The following is a 24,878-nucleotide window of genomic DNA, read 5'->3' as shown; positions in this document are numbered from 1 at the left end:
ACCGGTTTGAGGAGTTCGCTCCATGTTCACTAGCAAGCCTCACCTGTTTGAGGGTTCGCTCCATGTTCATTAGCTAGCCTCACCGGTTTGAGGAGTTCGCTCCATGTTCACTAGCAAGCCTCACCGGTTTGAGGAGTTCGCTCCATGTTCACTAGCAAGCCTCACCGGTTTGAGGAGTTCGCTCCATGTCCATTAGCTAGCCTCACCGGTTTGAGGGTTCGCTCCATGGTCACTAGCAAGCCTCACCGGTTTGAGGAGTTCGCTCCATGTTCACTAGCAAGCCTCACCGGTTTGAGGAGTTCGCTCCATGTTCACTAGCAAGCCTCACCGGTTTGAGGAGTTCGCTCCATGTCCATTAGCTAGCCTCACCGGTTTGAGGGTTCGCTCCATGGTCACTAGCAAGCCTCACCGGTTTGAGGAGTTCGCTCCATGTTCACTAGCAAGCCTCACCGGTTTGAGGAGTTTGCTCCATGTTCACTAGCAAGCCTCACCTGTTTGAGGGTTCGCTCCATGTTCATTAGCAAGCCTCACCTGATTGAGGGGTTCGCTCCATGTTCATTAGCAAGCCTCACCTGTTTGAGGGTTCGCTCCATGTTCACTAGCAAGCCTCACCTGTTTGAGGGTTCGCTCCATGTTCATTAGCAAGCCTCACCTGTTTGAGGGGTTCGCTCCATGTTCATTAGCAAGCCTCACCTGTTTGAGGGTTCTCTCCATGTCGAGCCCCTGGTTCCAGGGGGCGGCAGGGTTGGCCAGACATTCGCCGGCGTTGCCCCGCCGGGAGAGGTCCACTTTCTGCCGCCGCAAAATCCGGAACGCCTCCGCCATCACCATCACTCCGTCGTAAGTCAGCGCAGACGTGTACTTCACGGGACGAGAAGTGGCTGATTAATTCACAGATAACTGGGGGGTCCGAGGGGTACTGTTTACATGCAGGCAGGATTTTCTGTTAAGTTATTTTGATTTTATTCAAAGCCACTTCAAACGATCCCAGCATTAAGCCACATTCACAAACAACTGAGGACGCTAGAGTAGCTTCCGGGATCCAGAAACAGGGGGCTCTCTTTAAATCATAATAGTCAAGTGTTTATGAGTGCGCAAATTCGTTTTATGTTCACCATTTTCCGTCAGATATCCCTTGAAGGGAAAAAAACAAGCTGTAACTAACTCAATTTAGCCTCCCCCTTTTTTCTCCCGTTTTGATCATGTTGTTTATTTTTTCAGGTGATAAATGACTCATCAAATGCTTAAATTAAGCCTTAGGGAGAGCTTAGCCGGTCTCTGGTGGAATTCAGCTTATTGAAATCTGCTCTCTCTCTGATTGGTGCGAAATCTCTCCACCTGGCGCAAATTTTAGATTGCAATTGCAATCAGCTACGTCTGCCCTCCCCGCGGACAGACAGGGGGCCCTGTGAGGACGACTCACACTTCAATAGGTTGCTGTTGGATTCTTCTCCTCAAGGTGATCTCTTTAATAGAATGAAAGAGGGCATGGAGGGGCAGGAGCACTGCTCATTTAAAAATAATACACAAGTGCTGTTGGGCAGATGTGTCTGAACAAACGTTCTAACATGATGGATCCAAACCCTTGATTGCTATTGTATATGTGTTATTTTATTTTAAGTGCTCACACACAAATCCATACAATTGGACCCGAGGAAATAGAATGGCAAAACCCTTGAACTGGAAAAACAGGATAAAGAAAGTGGAAAAACAAACACGGCTGCTTTTGATTAATTGAGAATACAATTCCAGGCGATATGCAGTCACAGACCCGTCAGAGACGCAGTGAAACAGAAATATGCTAATACTGTGTGTTTCAACAAACAAGATGACATTTACGGAAAGTTCTGTGTGCTGTGACTGCTGACTGAATAGGGCAGTCAACTGGTACTCGCCTCAAAATGCCAGCCTCTGCCACAAACTCTGCTGGCCTGGTGTCCCTTTAAACCTAGCATTGATATCACGGACTGCGATCTCTGCGCTTAAATTGTGAATCTTAATTCAACCAGGCCTACCTTCCGGGGGAATGGAGGGATCTTGAAAGAGAAAAGCAAGAGCGAGAGCGAGAGAGAAGGAGGAGCAAGAGAGAGAGAGAGAGCGCAAATGGGAATGTCGGAGGGGCAGTCGAGGGATAATAAAATGACTATTTCGGCCAAACAGTGGAGCAGCCTAACATTAATTATCCCAGCCAGCAAGGAGTTCATTAAGCCACCCCTCACCTCCCCCTCCCTCCCACCCTCCCTCCCCCTCTCCCCCCTCTCCCAAGCTGGGTGGGATCCTTTTCATTAGTCTACTTCCTACCACGTCATTATGGCTCTCTGTGGGGGTCAACGCACACTTTACTCCCGCCATGGACCCTCCGAAAGAAAGGCTGCAGGTTGCACTGCCCCACACACACCCCTAAACCCACTCTTTCACACACAGCCTCTCTCTTCTAGATTACCAACACATCAATTAAGTCAACTTGCCAAGTCACTAACTAGCTTCTCTAGAGAGGGGAAACTCATTATATTTCAAAGCTGAGAGCGGGGCCGTGGTTCCAGATTAAGTTAAATGATAAAGACAAACCCCTTAATAACAATACAGTTTCATAGGGCAAGGCCACAATTCACACAAAATTAAACTCTAATCCACCCAACATGGAGTTCGGCCAACAAATAAGCTAAAACCCTTGGGGCGAGAACACTATAGCAAGGTTTGCTCAAGGTTGCGAGGGGTCTACTATTTGCATTATACAACAGTTAAGCTATAAAGTTATATAAGGTCATGAGTCGGTAGCCTATGGCATAAACATTGAACATAATATGATCCAAATGGTGAAACAAGGGTATATAAATATTAATGTCCATACAGTACATCCTTTATGTCACAGGCACCTTCAAATTGATTGCGAGGTGAACCAAAAAGCCTGCATAGACTGGCTAGGTTTGAAGTGATGTGATTCTGACAGCAACATTCTGTTCCAGGTAACAGCAGGCTTTCACTGGTAAGCAGGGCAAAATGGGATCAAGCACATCACACTCACAATATAAGTATGGACAGACAAAGGCATGACTCCTTGTCATCGCTCTGTCATTAATGAGCAGGTAGGGTTAAGGCATCCAAGCCCAACCCCACTGATAGAATGGCAGACAGTTTGGTTCAAGCCCAGAGCTGTTTGGATGGGACTCAAACACCCTAACCACTCACTAGACAGCACATCCTGCAGGTTTCAGTCCAAGGTATTTTCCAACTCCCACACACACGAATGAACATCCACACACATACACACAAACAATCCTCAATGTCCCTCCATCAAAAACTCCACTTTCCACCTCACTGCTTTCCACTTCTCCATTTTTTTGGACACTTACATTTTCTCCAAACGTGCGAAACCCTTTCCTGGCCCTGCCAACTGGCATCTCAAATCCGCGTTGTCGCAGCGTGTCCGGATTAAACCAGAAAACAACGGCGAAACCCTCAAGTCCAAGCAAATGCAGAAAAGCATGAAAAATTGGTCAGTCTGACTAGAGGTGGACAGGAGGCCGCACAGAGCGGAACGCATTACAGTGATAACACACCCTCCCATTGGCAGTTGGGGGTCGCTATTGGAACGGTGAAAAAGGCAGCGTGACGATCAGACAGAATAGTCAAAAACACAAACAATAAAAAAATAAAAAGATTGAGCTGTCCTTGTTCAGAGTTCAGATGTTTCAGTTCACGTTCGTTCTCAGTTCATCCTCAGCAGGGTGGGGCAGACATTTTGGCAAAAAAAGAAAATAAACAATAAACCATAAAAAAAGACCATAATAAATGCGTTACTCAGTTGCGGTGCCTGCTGCCAGCTCCATGTTGTTTACTGGGTGATACTCGTGCCCAGGGCTTTGAAATCAGGGCAAACACAACACAAGCAGACAAGAAGACAAACAGCCTCTATGCAAGCAGGCCGATCTCTTATTCTACACAGAAATGTAGATTTAAACCCCCAGTTTTCTGCTACAGATAGCCTTCTGTCAAGTGACTCCGGCCGGACCCACCCAGCTGACCCGGCTGACTGGCTCCATAATGTACATTGATATCCGCCATCGCCTAATTGATTTCAGGTCTCTGTACATAATAAAAGTGAGTGTTCCGGCAAGGCTCATAATAACCAGAGGACTTGTCTGGACTCACAGGCACGCAACCACACACACACACGCGTACGCACGCACAAGCATACACAAACACACACACACACACACACACACACACACACACACACACACACACACACACACACACACACACACACACACACACACACACACACACACACACACAGGTGGAGAACGCCCATGGTTTAATGGGGGATAAGGGTAGCGTTATCAAATAAAAATCACTGTGAGATGTGCTCACAGACACAGAGTGATATAGTGTGTGCGATGGGGTGTGGCACTATTTGGGGGGTTTATTATCATCAGAGGGCGCATGGTAATCCCCATGCATAAACCGTGGTGGGCCAGACGCACCAGAGCGCAGGTTTAAAGAATTGACAGGACTGAAAAAAGATCAGAGCATCGTATTCCCCGACGCTTTCCCAGGCAGTTCAACTGAGCCAGGCTGAGACATGCACTCATAGCACCCGGGGAGATCTCATGTAATCTTGCCGAGGTACACACCGCTAAAGCAGTGAGGCTAAATTGTGTGCTTTGCCCAGGGAATACACCGCACGGTACACATACTTTATTAGCAAGCCAGTGAAGTAGATTTGTGGCATGTTGTGGTGTTGTTTGTGTCACGGTATCGGATCAAGCATTGCTAACAAGGGTGCATAAGTGAGCCACTTAATAGGCAGACGAGTAATGTGCTTAGGAGCTAATAGTGACAAGGTCAAGGACATTTGGCTTTTAAAAGCGCCGCGCTAAGAGAGTGAGATATGAATGCTTAATGCAGGCATGATATGCCACCCATCCGCCAGACATAATTTATCCGGAGCGGGAAAACTGCTAACGGCATAAAGAGACAGTGAGAGACAGATCTAAGAGGTAGCTCATGCTACCTGTTGAGAAACAAATAGCTCCGGGTGCGATAACACAGAAAACATTTTATAGTTAAACAAAACATTCTATGCTAATATAGCACCAAAATACTCAAGAGTGAAGGAAAGGATAGTGAGCCTGCTTTGCTTGCAAGCTATCGTGGCAAAATGCTGAAGAACGTGGTAGTAGATGTGCTATGCTAGCAAGCTAGTGCTGTAATGCTAGCGAGTGTGGTAGGAGGTGCTTGCAATGCTAACACGCTAACAGCTAAATTCCAAAGAGTGTGGTGAAGGGCATGCTATGATACAAGCTAGCCACTATGCCTGGGAGTGTAGAAGTGTGCAGGGTGCAACCCCGACGAGTAAGCAGATAAATGCTAAAGGGTTTGGCGTTGGGTGTGTCGCTAGGTGTGGGCGTGGCAGTGGACGTACTTTGGGAGGGGCGTCGGAGCCGGGGTACTCGCGCTGGTCCAGTTTGTTCCAGCGCTGCATCAGCTTGATGACCATGGGGTTGCTGAAGTCCACCAGTTGGAAGCCCGTCACGTTGGCCCCGCCGTGCATGAAACGCTCCAGGTTAATGTCCTTAAAGCCCTGGTGGTGGAGAGGGGGAGAGAGAGAGAGAGAGAGAGAGAGAGAGGGAGGGAGAGAGAGAGAGAGAGAGAGAGAGAGAGAGAGAGAGAGAGAGAGAGAGAGAGAGAGAGAGAGAGAGAGAGAGAGAGAGAGAGCCAGAGAGAGAGAGAGAGAGAGCCAGAGAGCGAGAGTAAGAGCAAGAGAGAGAGTGAGAGCAAGAGAGAGAGCGCAAGAGAGTGTGAGAGAGAGTGTGAGGAGAGAGAGAGAGAGAGAAAAATAATGAGAGTGACAGCGAGAGAGGGAGAAAGAACAAGAGAGCGCAAGATGGCAAGAGAGACAGAGAGTGAGAGGGAAGAGCGATAGAGAGAGAGAGAGCGCACAAAGAGACACGGTTGAAGTGAAGCAAAGGGATGGAGAGATGGAAAATAGGGAGAGCAAAACACACAGCAAAGGGTTGAGCAGGACGGAAGACCGTTGCAAACGCTGTGAGAGGAACGCACCGGTCAAAGGGCAGGGTTGGCTTGGCAGAAAACCATTTATGGAATAAAAGATGGATGAGTACCGAATCTTAACAAAGTGTTCCCCCCTACCAAGTGCTACCCCTCTTGAGAAAACAACTTCTTCCTTTCCTCTGTACCCCCCCCCCCCCCCATACACACACAAACACATATAAATAACCCCAAAAACCTTCATCTCTCCCTTCATTTATCACACAGCTCCCTTGCCTCAGTACACCCCACCGACCAACCCCATACACACACACACACACACACACACACACACACACACACACACACACACACACACACACACACACACACACACACACACACACACACACACACACACACACACACACACACACACACACACACACATATAAAAACCTCCCCAAAACCGTTATATCTCCCTTCCTCTGTCTCAGTGGTCCACGGGGCCTCCCCCCCTCGCTCAGTGTGGATTTAAACAAGAGGCTGCAGTGTGAGTGGCTGCAGAGCTGCGGTGGCAGCAGCAGCGGCCCCTGAGCGGCCTCCTGCCAGCCTCAGTCTGCCTCAGCGGTCCGTTGCAGTGCAGCCAGCAGGACTCGGGTGTCCGTTTAGCCAAGGCCACCTGACCAGAGTAGCGCCGCCACACAGAGCTGAGGGGGACTCAAGGACAGGGCGGGAGGCAGGGTGTACAGCAAGAGCCACAGACGGGGAGAGGCAGACTGACAGCCAGACAGGCCATCAGAGTGACAGACAGGCAGGCCCGGTTGCAGTGAGTGAGATAGCCAGACAGGCAATCAGAGCGACCGACCGAGAGGCAGACTGACAGCTAGACAGACAGGTAGACAGACAGCTAGATAGACAGACAGCTAGACAGAGAGACAAACAGACAGCTAGATAGACAGACAGCTAGACAGACAGACAGACCGCTAGATAGACAGACAGCTAAAGGCATGGCCAGCTCGACAGACAGCTAGGGGAGACCCCTTAGACGGCAAGAAAGACAGACAGACGGACAAACCGGAAGAGGCCATAGACAGCTACAGAGAGATACTGTATTGGCTAGACAGACAAACGGCTATGGAAATAAACAGACAGAATGGCTTGAGAGACAGACAAGAGATCACGGGAGATAGATAGACAGACAGAGCGATAGACAGATATACAGCTTGACACACAGACATGCAGAGAGATAGCTCGAGAGACGGACAGACAGACAGGATATACAGACAGTGAGACAGGTGTCCTTACCAGGTTAGCCATGATGTAATGGTATCCCTTGACGTGTTTGCCCACACTGACGATCTGCAGGGGTGGGGGGGGAGCGGGGGGGGATGAGAGAGCGGAGTTAGAGAGATCAGCGATAACCCGACCAGATGAGCATACTTAATCACCTCGCCACGCGGCTGACAGCCCACTTCCTGCGGCGCCGCGGCGTGGCTCTGACCGCCGCCTCTAATGGAGAACGCAGGGGTGTCCAAACAAATGAGCGGCCGTGTGTGGCGGGGAGTGTCACACGTCCGCCGCCGAAGCTGTGACACTGTGCCGCCCACGCACGCCGAGATGACACCGGAACACAACCAAAGCGACACCACAACATCCGCACTCTCACCGGCTGACAAAGTGAGCCCAGTACGTACTAACAAACACATGCACACGCACACAAAGGCACACACACACATACACACACACACACACACACATACACACACACGCACGCGCACACGCACACACACACACACACACACACACACACACACACACACACACACACACACACACACACACACACACAAGCAGAGTGCGGTTGGTGGTAAAAAAGAAAGTGTGAAAGGGGACATCTGCTCGGAAGTCCCAAAAGGGAGTTAATAAGGCGGAGGAATAAAGTGGAAAAATGACACACTGCTCTGTGGAAGCCTTGGATGGGGTCACCCAATATAATAACTATTCCCGCTGTCAAGACTGTGTTGGTGTCTTTGTTAACTCTGGGCTTAACCCACCATCCCGCCCTGGGCTTTTGTATACTTCACAGCAACCGGTGGGTTTTAATAAGCCAAATGGGTGGAGAATTATACAGACGTTGCTCATTTCACGGCGAGCAAAAACTGCCAAATCAGTTAGCGGTAGACGCTGCTGTGTCCATATGTGACTGAAAAACAGGTCTGGCAATGCCGTCGGATTCACAGGGGATCAGAAGAGCAGCTGCCCCTCATTACCTCAGGGTAAATTCAGGCCAATCTGTTGATAATCAGCCCAATAAAACATGGTGATCCTGAACCCAGCACTCCACATGTGCCACTGCTCTCAGCCCTGACGCTAAACGCATCAGACTAAAAGAGTACAACCGTTTGCGGCAGTCTAGGCACAGGAAGGAAAAATGTGTTATGTATGTTTAGAGCTTGTGCCGTGCAACAGGCATATGAGGTGTGTGTGTGTGTGTGTGTGTGTGTGCGTGTGTTTGTGTGTGTTTGTGTGTGTGTGTGTGTGTGCGCGTGTGTGCGTGTGTGTGTGCGCTCCTACGGCAGTATGTAGCCACAAAGAGCTCTGATATGTATGAGTGTGTGATTGTGTGTGAGACGCTCTGTGGTGCACTGGGGTCTATCAAGATGTAACAGGACGTCTGCCAGTCCACCCCTGGGGCAAAGATGTGTATGTGCATGAACTAACACACACACACACACACGCTCAGATGCTCAGACGCGCAACCCCCTCCCCCCTGCACATGGACACACGCCAGAACGTGCGCACAGTGAGTTGTTAGCGCTATGACAGATGTCAGAGCAGAGATTTCCCGAATCATTGAACTATTAGGGAGACACCAGTTGCCCTGGAGGACCATGGGGAGTGGGGGGGGGGGGGACGACGATGGGGGGGGCATTGTCTCTGAGTCATGTGTCTCCCGGCCCCTCGTCTGAGACAGCCAAGGGTCAGGAGCACGGGCCCCAATGTCTCGTTTATCCTGCACCAGAGGCTCGGCAGTCCTGCTACCAGCATTTCTCCAGCTTGTTTGTTAGTTTGTCTGGGATATCTTTCTCACTGTTGTCCCCCTCGAGGTTGGCCCACACACTGTGGTAAAGTGCAACGTGTCCATGTCCTACTAATTGCGGTAAAAACACATCTCACTAATAGATCGTTTTTATTCGGCATGCACAGACAAACACGCACACACACACACACACACACACACACACACACACACACACACACACACACACACACACACACACACACACACACACACACACACACACACACACACACACACACATATAAAAATATATTTGTATATATGCTTGTACTGCAGTCAGAATATGAGCATACACTTCCTCTACAGCGATACAGTTTCTCAAACCGACGCTGTGCTCCCACAACATTACAACACACACACACGAGACGCAGAGCAGAACCACATCATGACTCCAACACAATGGGGCGCTGAGAGGAGGCCCCTCCAACCCCCGGGGGGGGACGTCACCTGCTCCAGCATGTTGTTGAGCCGCTCCGCCTCCAGGTCGATCACAAACTTCTTCTCCTGCCGCCGGTCCAGGTCCTCTAGGAGCCGGCGGTAGCTGGCGTCGTTGAAATTCTCCACGCAGATGGCGCTCACCTGCCAGTTGTTCTGGCCCGCCTTCTCCATGATGGCCTGCAGGATGGAGTATCCTAGGGGGGGGGGGGGAGAGACATGCTTGGTTTGAGACGTGACCCACTTGTAATGGGTGATAAAACCTTAACATCTTCTCTGACCCATACATTCCCCATCTGGATCCTCAACACAAACGGTGTGGCTGGATTACCTTACACAGATGGCTTTTGAACTTAAAAGCTATAGACTATTAAGGCTGTATACCTTTTGACGTGTGCACGGCTAAACATACTGTATCATAATGTAATGGGATGTGATCCACATCAATGGGAGTCAAAGGGTTAGAAGTGTGCTTCCACCGTCCTCTCAATCGAGACCCACAGATTGTCCTGAAACGGAACACAAACCTATTGGGTTGGCGTTAACTTGGGGTAGCACCCCAATACACCTCAACACTGTGCAGCCGAGCCCATTTCTAAATGTGCCACTCCTGGAAAAAATATATATAACGCGGCCTTGAAGTACATCCCATATTATGTAATGCGAGTGCTTCGAGCGAGCTGTGAAGTGTATTTGGCTTAAACAATAAACCGGTCTTGGATTCAGCGACCCGTGCATTGGAGCACTGAACTGGTCTAAAGAAAGGCACTGAAATTGTTTTGGTTTTATGTTTTCAAAAAAATAAATAAAAAGAATTGGCTCAGTACGGTTCGGTGACAACATTGAACATTATATAAATAGAACTGAGATTTCAATGAGAGAAAAAAGTGGCCTTCGGTTGCCCAAAATCCCTGGTCTGTAGAAAGTGCAACAGGCACACTCTGGTTTGTGTAAATATCATAAATCCTTCATCCCTCTCCAACAGAGCCGCTTCTTTAGTCAGTAAATGAAAGAAAACTCAGACAATATGTTGGCATACTCTGTGTGTGTGTGTGTGTGTGTGTGTGTGTGTGTGTGTGTGTGCGTGCGTGCGTGCGTGCGTGCGTGCGTGCGTGCGTGCGTGCGTGCGTGCGTGCGTGCGTGCGTGCGTGCGTGCGTGCGTGTGTTAATGTGCCTGTGTGCATGTGTGTGCGTGTGCATGTGTGTGGGGGGGGGGGGGAAGAGGGGGAGGAGTGGATTGGTGGTGGCGGGGCTGTGGACCTCGCTGTCAGCTCTGTGTTGATAGAAGGCAAGTGTCCCGCAGCAGACCTGGGTGCGGTGAGGGCGGCTGCTCTCTCACCACCCCCGCCAGGGACAGATGTTCCACCCCCCCCCCCCCATCTCCCCCCTTTTAAACGCTCCCGCCTGGTGGCCATCACAATCTGGCTACCCATCTCCCTGCACTCCCAATTAGTGGAGAAACCCACCCGCCCACAAACACACACACACACACACACACACACACACACACACACACACACACACACACACACAGACACAGACACAGACACAGACACAGACACAGACACAGACACAGACACAGACACACACACACACACACACACACACACACACACACACACACACACACACACACACACCACACCACACACACTCACACACACACACACACACACACACACTCACACACACACACACACACACACACACACACACACACACACACACAGACACAGACACACACACACACACACACACACACACACCACACACACACACACACACACACACACACACACACACACACACAGACACACACACACACACACACACACACACACACACACACAGACACACACACACACACACACACACACACACACACACACACACACACACAGACACACACCACACACACATTACCATCACAGATTAATCCACATGCCCCAAGCAAAGGTGGGCTCCCGTGCCCCCTGTGTGGTGGTTGGCTCCCTTCTGAGTCAATCGAAATCATTCTTCTGTATGCACCCCTCATAACTCTGGGTGTGTCTTTGGCCCGTGTGTTCCCTCACCTGCCCATCAGGGGCACTGTTTTTCATTCCACATGTCCTCAACACCTTCGCTCCTTCTCCTGTCGTTGCATCTCGTATTTCCTCTCTGTGTGTCCGAGTTCTTGAGGATAACATCCACAACCGATATGACATTTGACGTCTTTGGAATGACTATTTATTTATTTATTTTAATCAATAAATTATGTTTGTGCCACATGCATGATGTAAACGTTGTAACCTAGCTACTGCTACGGTTATTGAGCCCATTTTGACCTTAATTCAAACCGAAAGAGGCACAGATCCACTCTAAAATAACTCTTGCAAATGCATACATACTGACATAATAAATATTAATCACCACTGAATATCTAACCCAAATCTGTTTATCTTTAGTCTTTCCATTCTGTGGTCTACAAATTGTCCCCATTTAAAGAAATGCAGAAAACCATGTTCTCCAAGCATTTAGACAGAAGGGATACAAGACTGTGAAATGCAACTGAAATGGGGATAAAAAATCCACATCATTAAAGGCAATGTCACACTTAGCTATTTTATAATATAATAGAGTACTCCGGCCTGCCGTGTTCGGAGAAGATTGCAGTCTGCTACATAAACTAAATTCTAGCGAAAAAATAATGAAAAAGGTGCTAATGGGAGGTTGATAGGGGATTTGCATTCTCAATTGGTTCGATTTGTAAAAATAAGGTACATTTTCCAATCTCTCTGCACACTGTCACATTGGTCACATGGAAACGAAACAGAATCGATGTACTTTCTTCAGAACACAAGTATAAATGTGAACTCTCCTGTATTTTCCTTAAATTTAGATCCTAATTGTTAGTGGCATGATTCCTAAATGAGCCTATTAAAATATTTTCAATAAATGCAAAGTTCCCTCCTCTGGTCAATAAAGAATCAATGTTGGTTGGAGATTATGATCTAAAGATGCCTGGACTGGTCTTCTGTCCCACCGTGGTTGTTTCTGCTGAGCTAGTGAATAGACAAGATGATTTGAAGAACTCGTCTAAACCAGCGAGCTTTTCCATTCTTTTCTTAGTTGAACAAATGGTGTGAACATTACTGTGCAGAGTCAGCAGTTTTATGTGCAGTGTGTTTGCCTGTAATTGATTCAACAAAATTTTCCGATAACACATGTTCTCTATAATTACTTTGAGGATTCACCACACACAGCACAGGAAATGACTTGACAAGCAATGGTTTGTATAATCAGTACACATCTGTTTTATAGTTTCCCGCGTCATTGGTTATTCAGTATCTCAGTATCTCTATATAGTCATTTACATTGAGATTGCAAGGCTTATATATAATTCTGTGGATATTGACTATCTTGAATAAGTTGAAGCTGCAGACATAGGTGATTTACCTTGTGAACAAACATATTACAAGAGCGGAAACTTGATTTCACATAAATACTATTTTATATGGAGCTCCAGAACTACTGAGCTGGATTTATATATGTATATGGTACCATTCCATCTTAAAGGTTGGGTATGGGATTTGCGAAACACCAGCAGATTTTGAAAAGACACAACTCAAATGGTCCTACCCCCTCTCCTTCAACGCTGACTCTGACTCCACCCATTCCAAGTACATGGACGCGCAATCATGCACGAGCGAACACAGATGCGCGAGAGCGAGCCATTAGCAAGTTAGCTAGCTCCAGTAGCTACCGCAGGATAACAACAAACAGAAGCTTGCTCTGGGTCACGAGCTTTGAGTACGTGCACGAAGGGGTCACGCGCAGGGGGAGGGGGAGTGCAGTACGACCGTTTGATTGACGTACTTACTGTCCAATGCCCCTCGGTGGGTCTGGAAATCATGGGCTGGAGTTTTTCGAGCCCTGCCCGTTCCACAGATGATTGACTTGTTTAATTTTCATGTCAGTACTTCTAACTCAGTGACTGTAAGTGGGTTACGATAAGGATTTCAAGTAATTTTGCAAAAATTGCCTAAAAAGAGAATTCCATACCCAACCTTTCAATACTTTTCAGTATGGGAGTTTTTTTAAGCCGTTTGCAATTATACTGGAGGCTATTGTTAATTCATAGCTCCAGCCATTGAATTGACCTTCTAGTTTACGCATTAATGCAAAAATACTGGCTTCTCTCTTGGTGAAATGAATGATTACAGAATGCATTTGAATCAGCCGCTGTCATTCACTGAAGCTGCACTACCACTGCCTTCTTTGTAAATGGGTGAATGCTTTCAATGGTGGTCATGATGTTTCTTGAGGATGGCTCGAATGATGGAAGAATAAGAGGATGGATGACAAAAAGGATAGAAGGATGAATGAAAGGAAGGATGGAAGGATGAATGATAGGAAGGATGGAAGGATGAATGATAGGAAGGATGGAAGGATGAATGATAGGAAGGATGGAGGACAGGAAGTTGGAGGGATGGCTGTACGGATGGCTGCCAGAGACTCCTGCCTCAACAGCGCTCCATCAGCAAGAACCACAAGAGAGATCCTAACCCACTGTTTCCCTTGGAATGTTCCTATTGGGAACCTCTTAGCAGAGTGTATGTGCGTAACCTCTATTGGTTTTTCCAAGAAGCTAATAGCCTCAGCTATTGTTTTTCCAATAGCTACTGCCCCCACCAGCCTTTCCTTTATCAATGCATCTCATTAACCACCTCTCACGGTGCCATGGGGGGGGCTGCATGCATCTTGTCCGGGGGTTCCCGTTCACTTCTACGAGGCCAACAGTCAGGATCTGGGAGCAGCCTCGCTTCGCTTTGGCGTCTGCTGCTGCCCGTTTACACCGTCTGATGACGCATGATGACCCACTCCGAGGGCCTTCAAGCGGCCTCATGCCTTGCGTCTCCATTTTAATTAAATGATTACATCTATCATTTGATCCAGACCTATTAGCCTGGCGGTAGCCCAGCACAGGCCTGTTTAATGTGCCTGAACAGCGACACACTTCTGTGCTCTTCTGTGCCGTTTTTCTGCACAGCCGGGAAACCGAGAGCAGCTCTCAGTCACATAAAAAACATTTCTCCTTGGTTGGTTTTATCATCGTCTGGGGGCAGTAACCTCTCCCTTTTCCGTCCCACCACAACAAACCCCACCCTGCCTGCACCCCGATGTGCAGCCAAGACCTGGAGATTAAAAACGTAGTCACGGTGTAATGGAGATGATGTGATAGCACACGGGGACGCGGACTGTAAACAGTGGCACTGGTGTTGGAGTCCCCCCCCCCCTCCCTTCTGCGTGTGGTTGATCGCGGACCAGATAAATGTGTAGCCGGCGGTGGTTAGAGGAGATGTGCAGAGAAGCAGCCGGTTACATTCACCGCGGTTACGGATGGCACCACCGGGGCTAACGTGCATGGCTAGCGTTTTTTGAAGCAATACATTGAAGGAAGACATTAGCACGTGTGTTTGTGTGTGTGCTTGTGCGTGCGTGTGTGCGTGCGTGCGTGGGGCTGCATTTTCGGCAGTCAATCCTGCACATGCACTGCAGGGGAAGCACATGTACCTTCATTCATTTGTTTCCGTATGTATATGCTTGTATTTTCAATGCATTCATTTTGCATCTCAGGGTGTGTGCTTGTGCAAAGTGCTTGTGCATGATAGTTGGAACATGTCGGGTGTGTGTAAGGGTGTGTGTGTGTATGTGAGGGCAACATAGGGGAAGAAGGGTTTTGTGGCCTTACGTCACATTAGATCACTGCCCCAATCACAACGCTCCCTCCCGTCCTCTTGGCCTCCTCCAGAGAGACTACAAACTAGAAATGCAAGAAGTACCTCAAAATACACAGTCTGCATCTCAACGAGTGTGTATTCACTGTGTGGGTGCTTATTTTAGTTTGACTTCCCAATGTGTTTCCACCAATGTGTATGCATCTAAAGTCAGTTCAACCAGTATATTATCTAGACTATGTGCGTTAAGTCCACATCGAACCTCTACTGGCTATGCAGTTCTTTACCCGCTTTTTACTGCTGTACAGCTTACAGGATACACTTTGTGATTTTTAATATTGTATCCATTGGTGATTTTCAACATTCACCGGACTCACCCCTTGGACTCACCCCCAAGACTCACCCAGAGGACTCACCCACAGGACTCACCCACACGACTCACCCACAAAACTCACCCACACGACTCAAACGGTTAATGCTTGTATATTTCCACAGTTAGAGAGCTGTCATTTGGAGCGTGAATATCTGTTGGATATCCAATATCTTTCTAGCTTAAAAAATGATTTCAAACTAAATTGAACTTCTATTGTGACACGTGCTTCTTTAATACACCACCATAGTTGCACTATTCATCTAATTTGCAAACATTGGTGTCACTTGGGCCAGCCACTTTATGTGGGCGAAAGAAAACTATTTTATTCTCAAGCCCTGAGAATAAACACCCTGCTTAAAAGCCTGAACCAAATAAACATCAATATCACATAAACTATATTTAGAAGAAGTCAGAAAAAAATTATAAAAAGATTTGCAATAGCCATATTTTTGTAATCGTACTTGACGAGTACGTACTACTCAAACGTTTACACGTTTGAAACCCTCCTACATTCTGTTGGGTTCTCTGTTTTAATAGTCATTAGTTATTGCCGGTACATCCTAAGATGTATCCAGCTCTCCTCTTCTCTGCCTCTTCCCTCCTCTCCTCCACATCTCCCCTCCTCTCCTCCACCTCTCCTCTCCTTTCCTCCACCTCTCCTCTCACCTGCCCTCTCCTTTCCTCCACCTCTCCTCTCACCTGCCCTCTCCTTTCCTCCACCTCTCCTCTCACCTGCCCTCTCCTTTCCTCCACCTCTCCTCTCCCCTGCCCTCTCCTTTCCTCCACCTCTCCTCTCACCTGCCCTCTCCTTTCCTCCACCTCTCCTCTCCCCTGCCCTCTCCTTTCCTCCACCCCCCCTGTCATGGATACACTGCCTTCGCCTCTGGCGCCTCTATCCTCCCTTTCACATCCATGACAAAACACACACGCACACACACTCATGTTTGCAAAGACCCGCATTCCCATGCATGGATTTACATAAGAAACAAAAGGATTCACGCTCATTTGATCAAATGCCCATTCACACAAACACTAAAGAAGCATGCAACAGAACCGGGCTACTACAGCTCTCTCTGACGCTGTGCTGCCGGGAGTCAGACAGGAGCTCATCGACAGAGGGTGGCCATGCGGCGGATTATTTCACATTTCAGTCAATACTGGATGAAGGCTCGGCTCGCTGTGTGTGTGTGTGGGGGTGTGTGTGTGTGTGTGAGCGCACGTGCGTGTGTGTGTGTGTTTGTGTACGCCTGCGTGCTTGAATGTGCATGCGTGCGCATGTCTGTGCGTGTGTGTGAGTGTGTATGTGCCCGTGCGTGCATGTATGTGTATGTGCACGTGCGTGTGTGGAAAAAAAAGCACACACAATACTAGAGAGCAGCAGAATACTATTGGATTCAGTAGTATAGCTCACACAATAGTATGATATTACTCGCATATTCCATCTTGAACACATTCAGCACTTCCTGTTAAGATCGAATGCAACAATGCCTGACCCACAACAGACCATCTGTTGACAAGAGACATATTATTCAGTAATTGCTGTGCTATTCTGTGTTGTTTTGACCCGTTCCGGAGGGGGTTCGTTGTCATTGAAATTCAGTGTGCTATTGAACGCAATCGAACGCTCCTCATGCAAACACACTCTAAGACTAGTAGTTGAGGGACCATTTAATGAGTCAACTGAATATTTTGCATTCATTCAGGCTGCCCTTCATTTCGCCAATGAGGCCTCTCAAAGTGCGCTCCATGCGATGCCTGATATTCATGCGTTCACACACCGATGGTGATGTGAATGTCAAGCAATTAAGGCACTCAGGCACATTTTCTAAGCATGTTTTCTCAGATTCAGTTAAGAATGATAGCCACTTGCCAGCAAGGCCAGTCGAGAAAGTGCCTTGGTACAAAAATGAAGTAAACAAAATCATCTCATAGGGGGCATGGCAAGCATACAGTTTGGATTTTCCACTTTCCACTGGCTTTTTCCAGCAGCACGTAGCCATTTCTCACACCTGAAAAATGCTTATTGTTGAGGATTTTGCGTCTATGGAAAGCAAGAGTTGCAGAAATTGATTTCCACTGATCAGCTTAACCAAAGAAAGGAAAATAGGCCAAGAAAAATAAGGATATAGTAATAAAGTGAGGTGATACACAAAAGGTGATACCATGGTCCTCACTGAAAGATTACAAGCTTGCAGAATAACAAGACATATTGTATTTTTCCCGTGTATCCCGATTCTACCTTTTTTCAGCAGGAGCACTCTGTCCTGATAACTGAAGGTGACCACATGAAAATCTATAATCAATAAAATGCACTTCGCCTCTTAACCCTCTGCAACATTAAGATCTTTCTTTGTTTTCCCCACGACCGAGGGATTATGTTTGGGAAACGTTTGGGAAACTTATCTAACCACAGACGTCCACTACACAGTTGTGGCACGTGACCAATAAAAAAATATGAATTAATATTATGATGATTATTATTGAAAATGATCAACTCTAAAAAAGTCTCGCTGTGGAATGGAAACACTTAGGGCCGGTAGTTTCACCAAAGTTTGAACACTGTTGAGCAGTGACCCGGCTGTCCCTGTTGTACTCACAGTGCAACTGTCAACCGCTACAGCCACCCGGCATTTGGAGGTGACAGCCCCTGACGCACACACACCATTTTGGGGACATCTTCTCGAACAGGACGAGGATGAGAGACGAGGGGGGGGGGGGGGGGGGCAGCACCACGCAAACAGCCTTCTAGCCAGCAGGGAGTCTGTTCCGCCAGTCAGTCATGTCCTGATCGACACCCCCCACACACATACACCCCCTGTAGGCTGTTTCATAACAGCGGGTGGAAGTGAAGTGAGAACAGGGATATACCACCAGGAATGGATTTACATATACCTGCTTCGGAGTGTGTGTGTGTGTGTGTGTGTGTGTGTGTGTGTGTGTGTGTGTGTGTGTGTGTGTGTGTGTGTGTGTGTGTGTGTGTGTGTGTGTGTGTGTGTGTGTGTGTGTGTGTGTGTGTGTGTGTGTGTGTGTGTGTTTTATAGCTCTGTTCTCTTCTAACAGCCTTTATCTCAATATGTGTATATATATATATTATGTACATATTCTTCAACATTTAATCAATAAGAAGTCACTGTTAGCCAAATGGACTTGCAGTGGGGTGAATTTCTGCATGGAGCGGTTGAAGGGTTAAAGTGTCGGGGGATTAAATCCAGAGCCTAGCTGAGAGTCTTACTTTATCAATACCAGGAATAACATTATTTATTTATTTTATTAATTAATGAATTCAGCTGTCACAGCAGAAAGTTCAGGACATGTCTAAGAACACATACATCTCTGTACATCCATTGACAATAGGCCTACACCATAATTACAAAAACTCCTAATATTGCAATTGCGATTATTCATTGCAATTGACAGATTATGATTAAATTAATATTCTGCAGCTCCTACTGCATATAAAAAATTACATAATAACCAAGTCATGCCGAGTCTGAACAGTAAATAATTTGATTTGAATGAAGGACACACAAAATCAAACGAATACGCAGTTTGTTTTCATTTGATAATTTTTTCCTAATTTTCCGTCTAATTCCAGCGGAATCCCAAACCGCCATTTTTGAACCCCATCACCCTCCCCACCGACCACACCCACAGCCATGTGAACCCCCCCTTACCCCGGTCGGTGTCGTAGAGGAAGACAAACTTGTTCCAGTCGTAGTGGTCGAGCAGGGACAGCAGGGCCCCCCGGATGGAGGGCCGCAGCTGCAGGGTGAACTGGCTCTCGCCCTCGGTGGGGAAGCTGGGCGTGATGAGGCTGATGTGCAGCGCGCCGCAGAAGGACGTCAGCGTGTGCACCGAGCGCTTGTCGTACAGGCCGAAGATGGCGAAGACGCCCCGGGAGTACTGCGAGCAGACTGGGGGAGAGGGAGGGAGAGGGAGACAAAGAGGGGAGGACGACAGACGTAAGAAGAAAGGTTTTTGTGTTTATTTATTGTGGTGTTTGATGCTTTGGATGTTTTAAATAGTAGGACGGGTCATAGCAATGGTTTGGATTTTGAGAGAAAGAGAAAGGAAAGTGAGACCAAAGAAATTGATGCAGAGAGAGGGAGAGAGTCTCTCTCTCCCTCTCCCTCCCTCCCTCCCTCCCTCCCTCTCTCTCTCTCTCTCTCTCTCTCTCTCTCTCTCTCTCTCTCTCTCTCTCTCTCTCTCTCTCTCTCTCTCTCTCTCTCTCTCTCTCTCTCTCTCTCTCTCTCTCTCTCTCTCTCTCTCTCTCTCTCTCTCTCTCTCTGGCTCTGGTAGTGTGCATGAGGTAATGTTTTCTCTGTGAGGAATACACACTGGGTTTCTTTAATGAGCGCCGCTGAAATGCGACACGACAAACGGGTGCCACAATAAAAGGGACACCCGTTTGTCATCCCCCGTTTCCTCGTACCATTCGTCATCTAAAAATAATCTGCTGTACTGCCGCGCTGGCTAAACTGGGAGCAGGAAACATCAACAGTACTCGTCATAAGCACCGCATTCTAGTCACTTCTCCCTCGCTCTCTGAATCTGTTCATCGTCGGCCCGTGAACATGATTCACTCCAGAGTAGGAACATTGTGTTGCTGGAACACACACACACGCACACTCACACACAAACATATGAAAGGACCCACATGCCTGGATTTAGATAAGAAGCAAAGAAGGACGCATACACATAATCAAATGCACACACACACACACACACACACACACACACACACACACACACACACGCACACACACACACACACACACAATAGGATATACTCTAAAGTAGGCATCACACACACACATACACACACACAAACACACACACCAACACACACAGTGTACTGCTCCAGGCTTCTCCTCATTAAATTGCAGTTTGGCTGTCTACAAGAACCATAACATAATTGCCCATTTTTCTCCCTCTCAGTCACTCTGTCTGTCTTATACAAACACACACGCACACACACACAGACCACAAAGGAAACAGCAAAGAGGCAAACAGCTTTTGCCAGCTACTTTTCCCACACTCAATCTTAAACGGACGTGTTAAGAGAGGCTACTGAGAAAAATATAAATGAGCAAGGTGGATAAATCAGAGCCGGTGTGCAGGTGTACGTGGCTTCAGACCGTGAAGCTGTTGTACCTGCAATGGTTGAGAAGTCACTCCAGACTCACAGACGCAGTGAGCACAGCCTTTGTGGGCGAGAAAGGCCCCGTAGACAGACCTGACTCCCCAGGGAAGGGGAGAAGGCTGTGTGTACCCACTGCACACAAAGCCAGGAGGCTACCCAGCGGGCCCTTCCAACCCCATGTGGGTGAACTATACCATTTTATACCTACACATCACACACACAACGTCCTCCACAACCCGGGGGGCATCAACCAACGGCCACACCTGAGAGAGGCAAACATGCGACTACAACGGCAGCAGGGAGATACCCGACCAGAAGCGAGACAGCAAATCCAGGGTAATGGACCTCCTACCCCCTGGCCCCCACCCCCCGCCCAACCCCACATTCACCCCCCCCAACGGTCTGTCAATAATGTTTACGGAGATGGGTAAAGTCCTTCTGTAACCTACAGAGGCAGACACAGACAGCCTCATTGGATTAGGTGGTGCAGTTGCGCCGCTCAATCCAGAAGGAAACATCAAAGTTAATATAATACAATGAACACAACAGGCAATATAAACAACAAACACTGCATAAATACACTTTTGATTATAAAAACAATATGCATCTCATCCACAACTGAATTTAATGAAATATGCTAGTCGATTCTCAAAGATATACCCCGAAGCTAAATCAAATCAAGTGACTCTACTATACTAGTTTGATTAACTCAACCCCTATTAACTATCCCAACCATGACCATTGGCATCGTTGATGTACTCTGCAAGCTTGGTTGTTTTGCCGGTGACAGGCCAAACCTGCGCAAAGTGTTAATGAGATAACATCATTATCTGTTATTAAAGGCCTGAACGCCTCCAATGGTGACTGTGAAATAATTACCCTGAGATTGCAAGCACAGCAGTGCTGCCCTCTCTGCCCGGTCTTCCCCCCGGCATGAGGTAACGGCATGGGCAGGTTATGGCCCAGTGTGAGTGTGTGTGGGTTTTTGTGTGTGTGCATGCATGTGTGTGTGTGTGTGTGTGTGTGTGTGTGTGCGTGTGGCCTAATGCATCATCAGCCTAATGATGCACATCTGGCCACACCTGCTCCCATCACAGCGAGGACCAATTTAGCAAAATGTTTTTAATAATGCGTGTCTCTATGTGTGTGTGGAGAGTGTGTTTGGGATTGTACGTGCATGAGGTAAATTTGTATGTGTGTGTGTGTGTGTGTGTGTGTGTGTGTGTGTGTGTGTGTGTGTGTGTGTGTGTGTGTGTGTGTGTGTGTGTGTGTGCATCTAGTAATTAAGTGTGTATATGTGTGTTTGTGTGTGCCTCTGTGTGTTTGGTGTGTGTGTGTGTGTGCGTATGTGTGTGTTCTAGCAGTAAATGTGCATGCGTGTGCGTGAGTGTGCATGCGCGTGTGCTTCTCCCAGGGTACGGCGTGAGCGTTCAGACTCTCTACTCCAGAACTGTTCGCACAACCAAATGATGATGCCTCGTGGGACCGGCCCGGCCAGTGGGTTGTCCCCTCGGCTACTGATATCCAAGCATTGATGGCCTCTTTCGTTCATCGTTCAGCCCACAAGTATCTGTCGTGTATAGGGCCCTTGAGTAAACAGCAAGGTTTAGCTGAATCTGTTCATCACTTTTGTTTCAGATATCGTTTTAGCTACATGTTGTGTGTAGCGTGTAGCTTGTTGAACATATTGCTTCATCACATCAGTGACGTTCACTGGCATTATGCATTACTCCCCTCTATATAAAGGAAGGTTGGAGGCAGGAAGCAGGGTTGTATGAAGCAGGGGGGGGGGTTGTTGGACATTCACATGGACATTCACACAAACTGTGGAGACAATTGTGTCTATTTTCACGAAAGAAAAAGGTGGGTCCATACCGATAACCATTGTTTCTTTATCCATCCTGACATTTAACGTTTCAGGTGCACTGCAGCATTGGCTATAGGGCAGGCTTAGGCAGAATATAAGCAATAGCGTTTAACATATAAATAAACGATAACAGGGAATACGATTCTGTCAATCACAGTGAAGGGTGTCACGGTTAATTCTAGCGCAACCTGTGCACCCACGTGCACAAACGTGCACGGACACAGAAACAACAATCGGTTCTAGATTCCATATTGATACCAAAGAAAGTCACATGCGGGGAGCAGGTGAGCAGCGGTCAATATTGTTCCCCTTAACAACAGAACGCTGGCCGTACAGACTCTAAATGAAAAGCAGCCAAACACTGCTTGTAGCGAAAAGATTAAAACCGCTACAGACAGGTAGCTTATTAAAGCTGTGCTTGGAATGGATGTGAAACGATGTGAGGTGCGATCACGGGCACACACATATACACACACTCACTCACACACACACACACACACACACACACACACACACACACACACACACACACACACACACACACACACACACACACACACACACACACACACACACACACACACACACACACACACACACGAGCATGCAAGCTTGGAAAACAGTGTAGCAGGAACCCTTGATTTATAACACAATAGCCCAATAATCATTTATTCGACCTTATAAAGAACGTTTTTTGTGTTGCAGTAAACGGACAAAGAAGCGGGAAAAAAAGGGCAATCAAGAGCAGGGTGGATTTGCCGCTGTGTTTGGGAAGATTGATGAGCGGTTTCTGGAATGGATGCTTTGAGTTAGTCCAGTAGAAATTACATCACGTGTGTGATTTGTAAGCCCTCTTAAAACCCATGCTTCGGCCGATGACTAATTATAATGCAATCCTCACCTAATTGTCATCAAACTCCGAAAAAGTGCGTGTGTGAGCATGTTTACAGACACACCACCACAGTACGGTAGAGTAATAACACCCTTTATCCTCAGAGCATCGTCTACAAAAGATCCCATGGTGGTGGCTGTCAAAGTTAACTTTCCTCACTGACCTTATGAGCGAGGGTAATTCATTGATGTTGCCTTAATGAAATCAACAACAGGGATATTACCATGAATCATCCCATTAGGCTTACATCGGGCCCAACGTATGGCATCGCGTTAGCGCCTAAGCTTTAGCGTCTCAACGCAATAACCTTTAAAGCTTTCATCTACTCTTGGTCGGCGAAGCAGATTGCTTTGGTGACAAAATGCACACATGCACACGCACGAGATCGCACACACGCACACGCACAATTGGCAAATAATTGATCCTGTGTGATTCCGTGGTGTCCATGCGCTCCCTTGACAGCGCGGTTGTAAAAATGAATTGATGTATCAATCTTAACCTGCTGATTGATTTGTGATCTGAAAATCAATTATAATCCATTATAATAATACACTCCATTTGAAATTGGAAATCAGGCACTAAATCTGCAGATGGGCTTAAGCCTGGCGGGATGTCTATGCTTCAATTTCATTTTGATAGTTTGAATTGACTTCAAATCAAAGCCAATAGTAATTTCTGAAACGAGCTGTTTAGCGTCTACACCCGTTAACCTTGTTGTAAATCCTTCCGGTGTTATCCTCCTCTACGGAGAATAAACCGCTCTTAAAAAAAACACATTTCTGATAGTGATCCCAAGGTTGTCTGGACACTACACGGCCGAAATAGGATAGAGACAGAAACAAAACAAGCTTGTAAAATTCATTCTAAGCCCAGGACAGTTAACAGATGATTTTACACTGGGCTGCTGAGGCTGACCTTCCAGAATAGGAATCAGACCACCATACCCCAGGCCTTAATACAGACCCGACACACTGTATGCTACACACTGCAGCAACCCGTGGCCAAGCAATTCACATTTACAGGTCAACACACATGTACTACAATACGCTGGCGGAGTCGCAAGTAGATTGTCCATCACCTTCTACAGCCCAAGGACCCTTTGGTGGACAGAGAAAGAGAGCGAATTTGAAATGAGATACAGTATATCTAGGAAAGTAACAGTAAATAACACTGTATAAGTATAAGTGTAATATGTAACTGTATGAAAGCAGAAACCGTATTAGGCCAAAGAGAGCACTGACACAAAAATGTCTGGATTAAACCAGGAATTCATTGATGTTCACAATATTTTCACAGTGAAATAATTTTGGCAGGCCACTGCAATGCCTTTGCAGACCCCATAGTGTTGGTGGACCCCCAGATGGTGACCCTG

The 24,878-nt window shown here is 47.3% G+C and overlaps 1 protein-coding gene across 3 annotated transcripts in view; it reads right to left on the bottom strand.

Moving 5' to 3' along the window:
- LOC130385249 (glutamate receptor 4) overlaps positions 1-24,878 on the bottom strand; it is a 1,260,456-nt gene that overhangs the window by 1,194,453 nt on the left and 41,125 nt on the right. For all 3 annotated transcript variants that reach the window (XM_056593669.1, XM_056593670.1, XM_056593671.1), the window contains exons 3-7: positions 19,279-19,518; positions 9,527-9,711; positions 7,303-7,356; positions 5,429-5,587; positions 694-861 (exon numbers count right to left, since the gene is read on the bottom strand). In XM_056593669.1, the coding sequence (XP_056449644.1) occupies positions 694-861; positions 5,429-5,587; positions 7,303-7,356; positions 9,527-9,711; positions 19,279-19,518 (806 nt within the window). The remainder of the gene's footprint in view (positions 1-693; positions 862-5,428; positions 5,588-7,302; positions 7,357-9,526; positions 9,712-19,278; positions 19,519-24,878) is intronic.

This window comes from Gadus chalcogrammus, chromosome 7 (assembly GCF_026213295.1).
Source record: "Gadus chalcogrammus isolate NIFS_2021 chromosome 7, NIFS_Gcha_1.0, whole genome shotgun sequence".
NCBI classification, from domain to species: domain Eukaryota; kingdom Metazoa; phylum Chordata; class Actinopteri; order Gadiformes; family Gadidae; genus Gadus; species Gadus chalcogrammus.
Note: the sequence above shows the minus strand (reverse complement) of the source record. Positions and strands in the feature narration are given on the sequence as shown.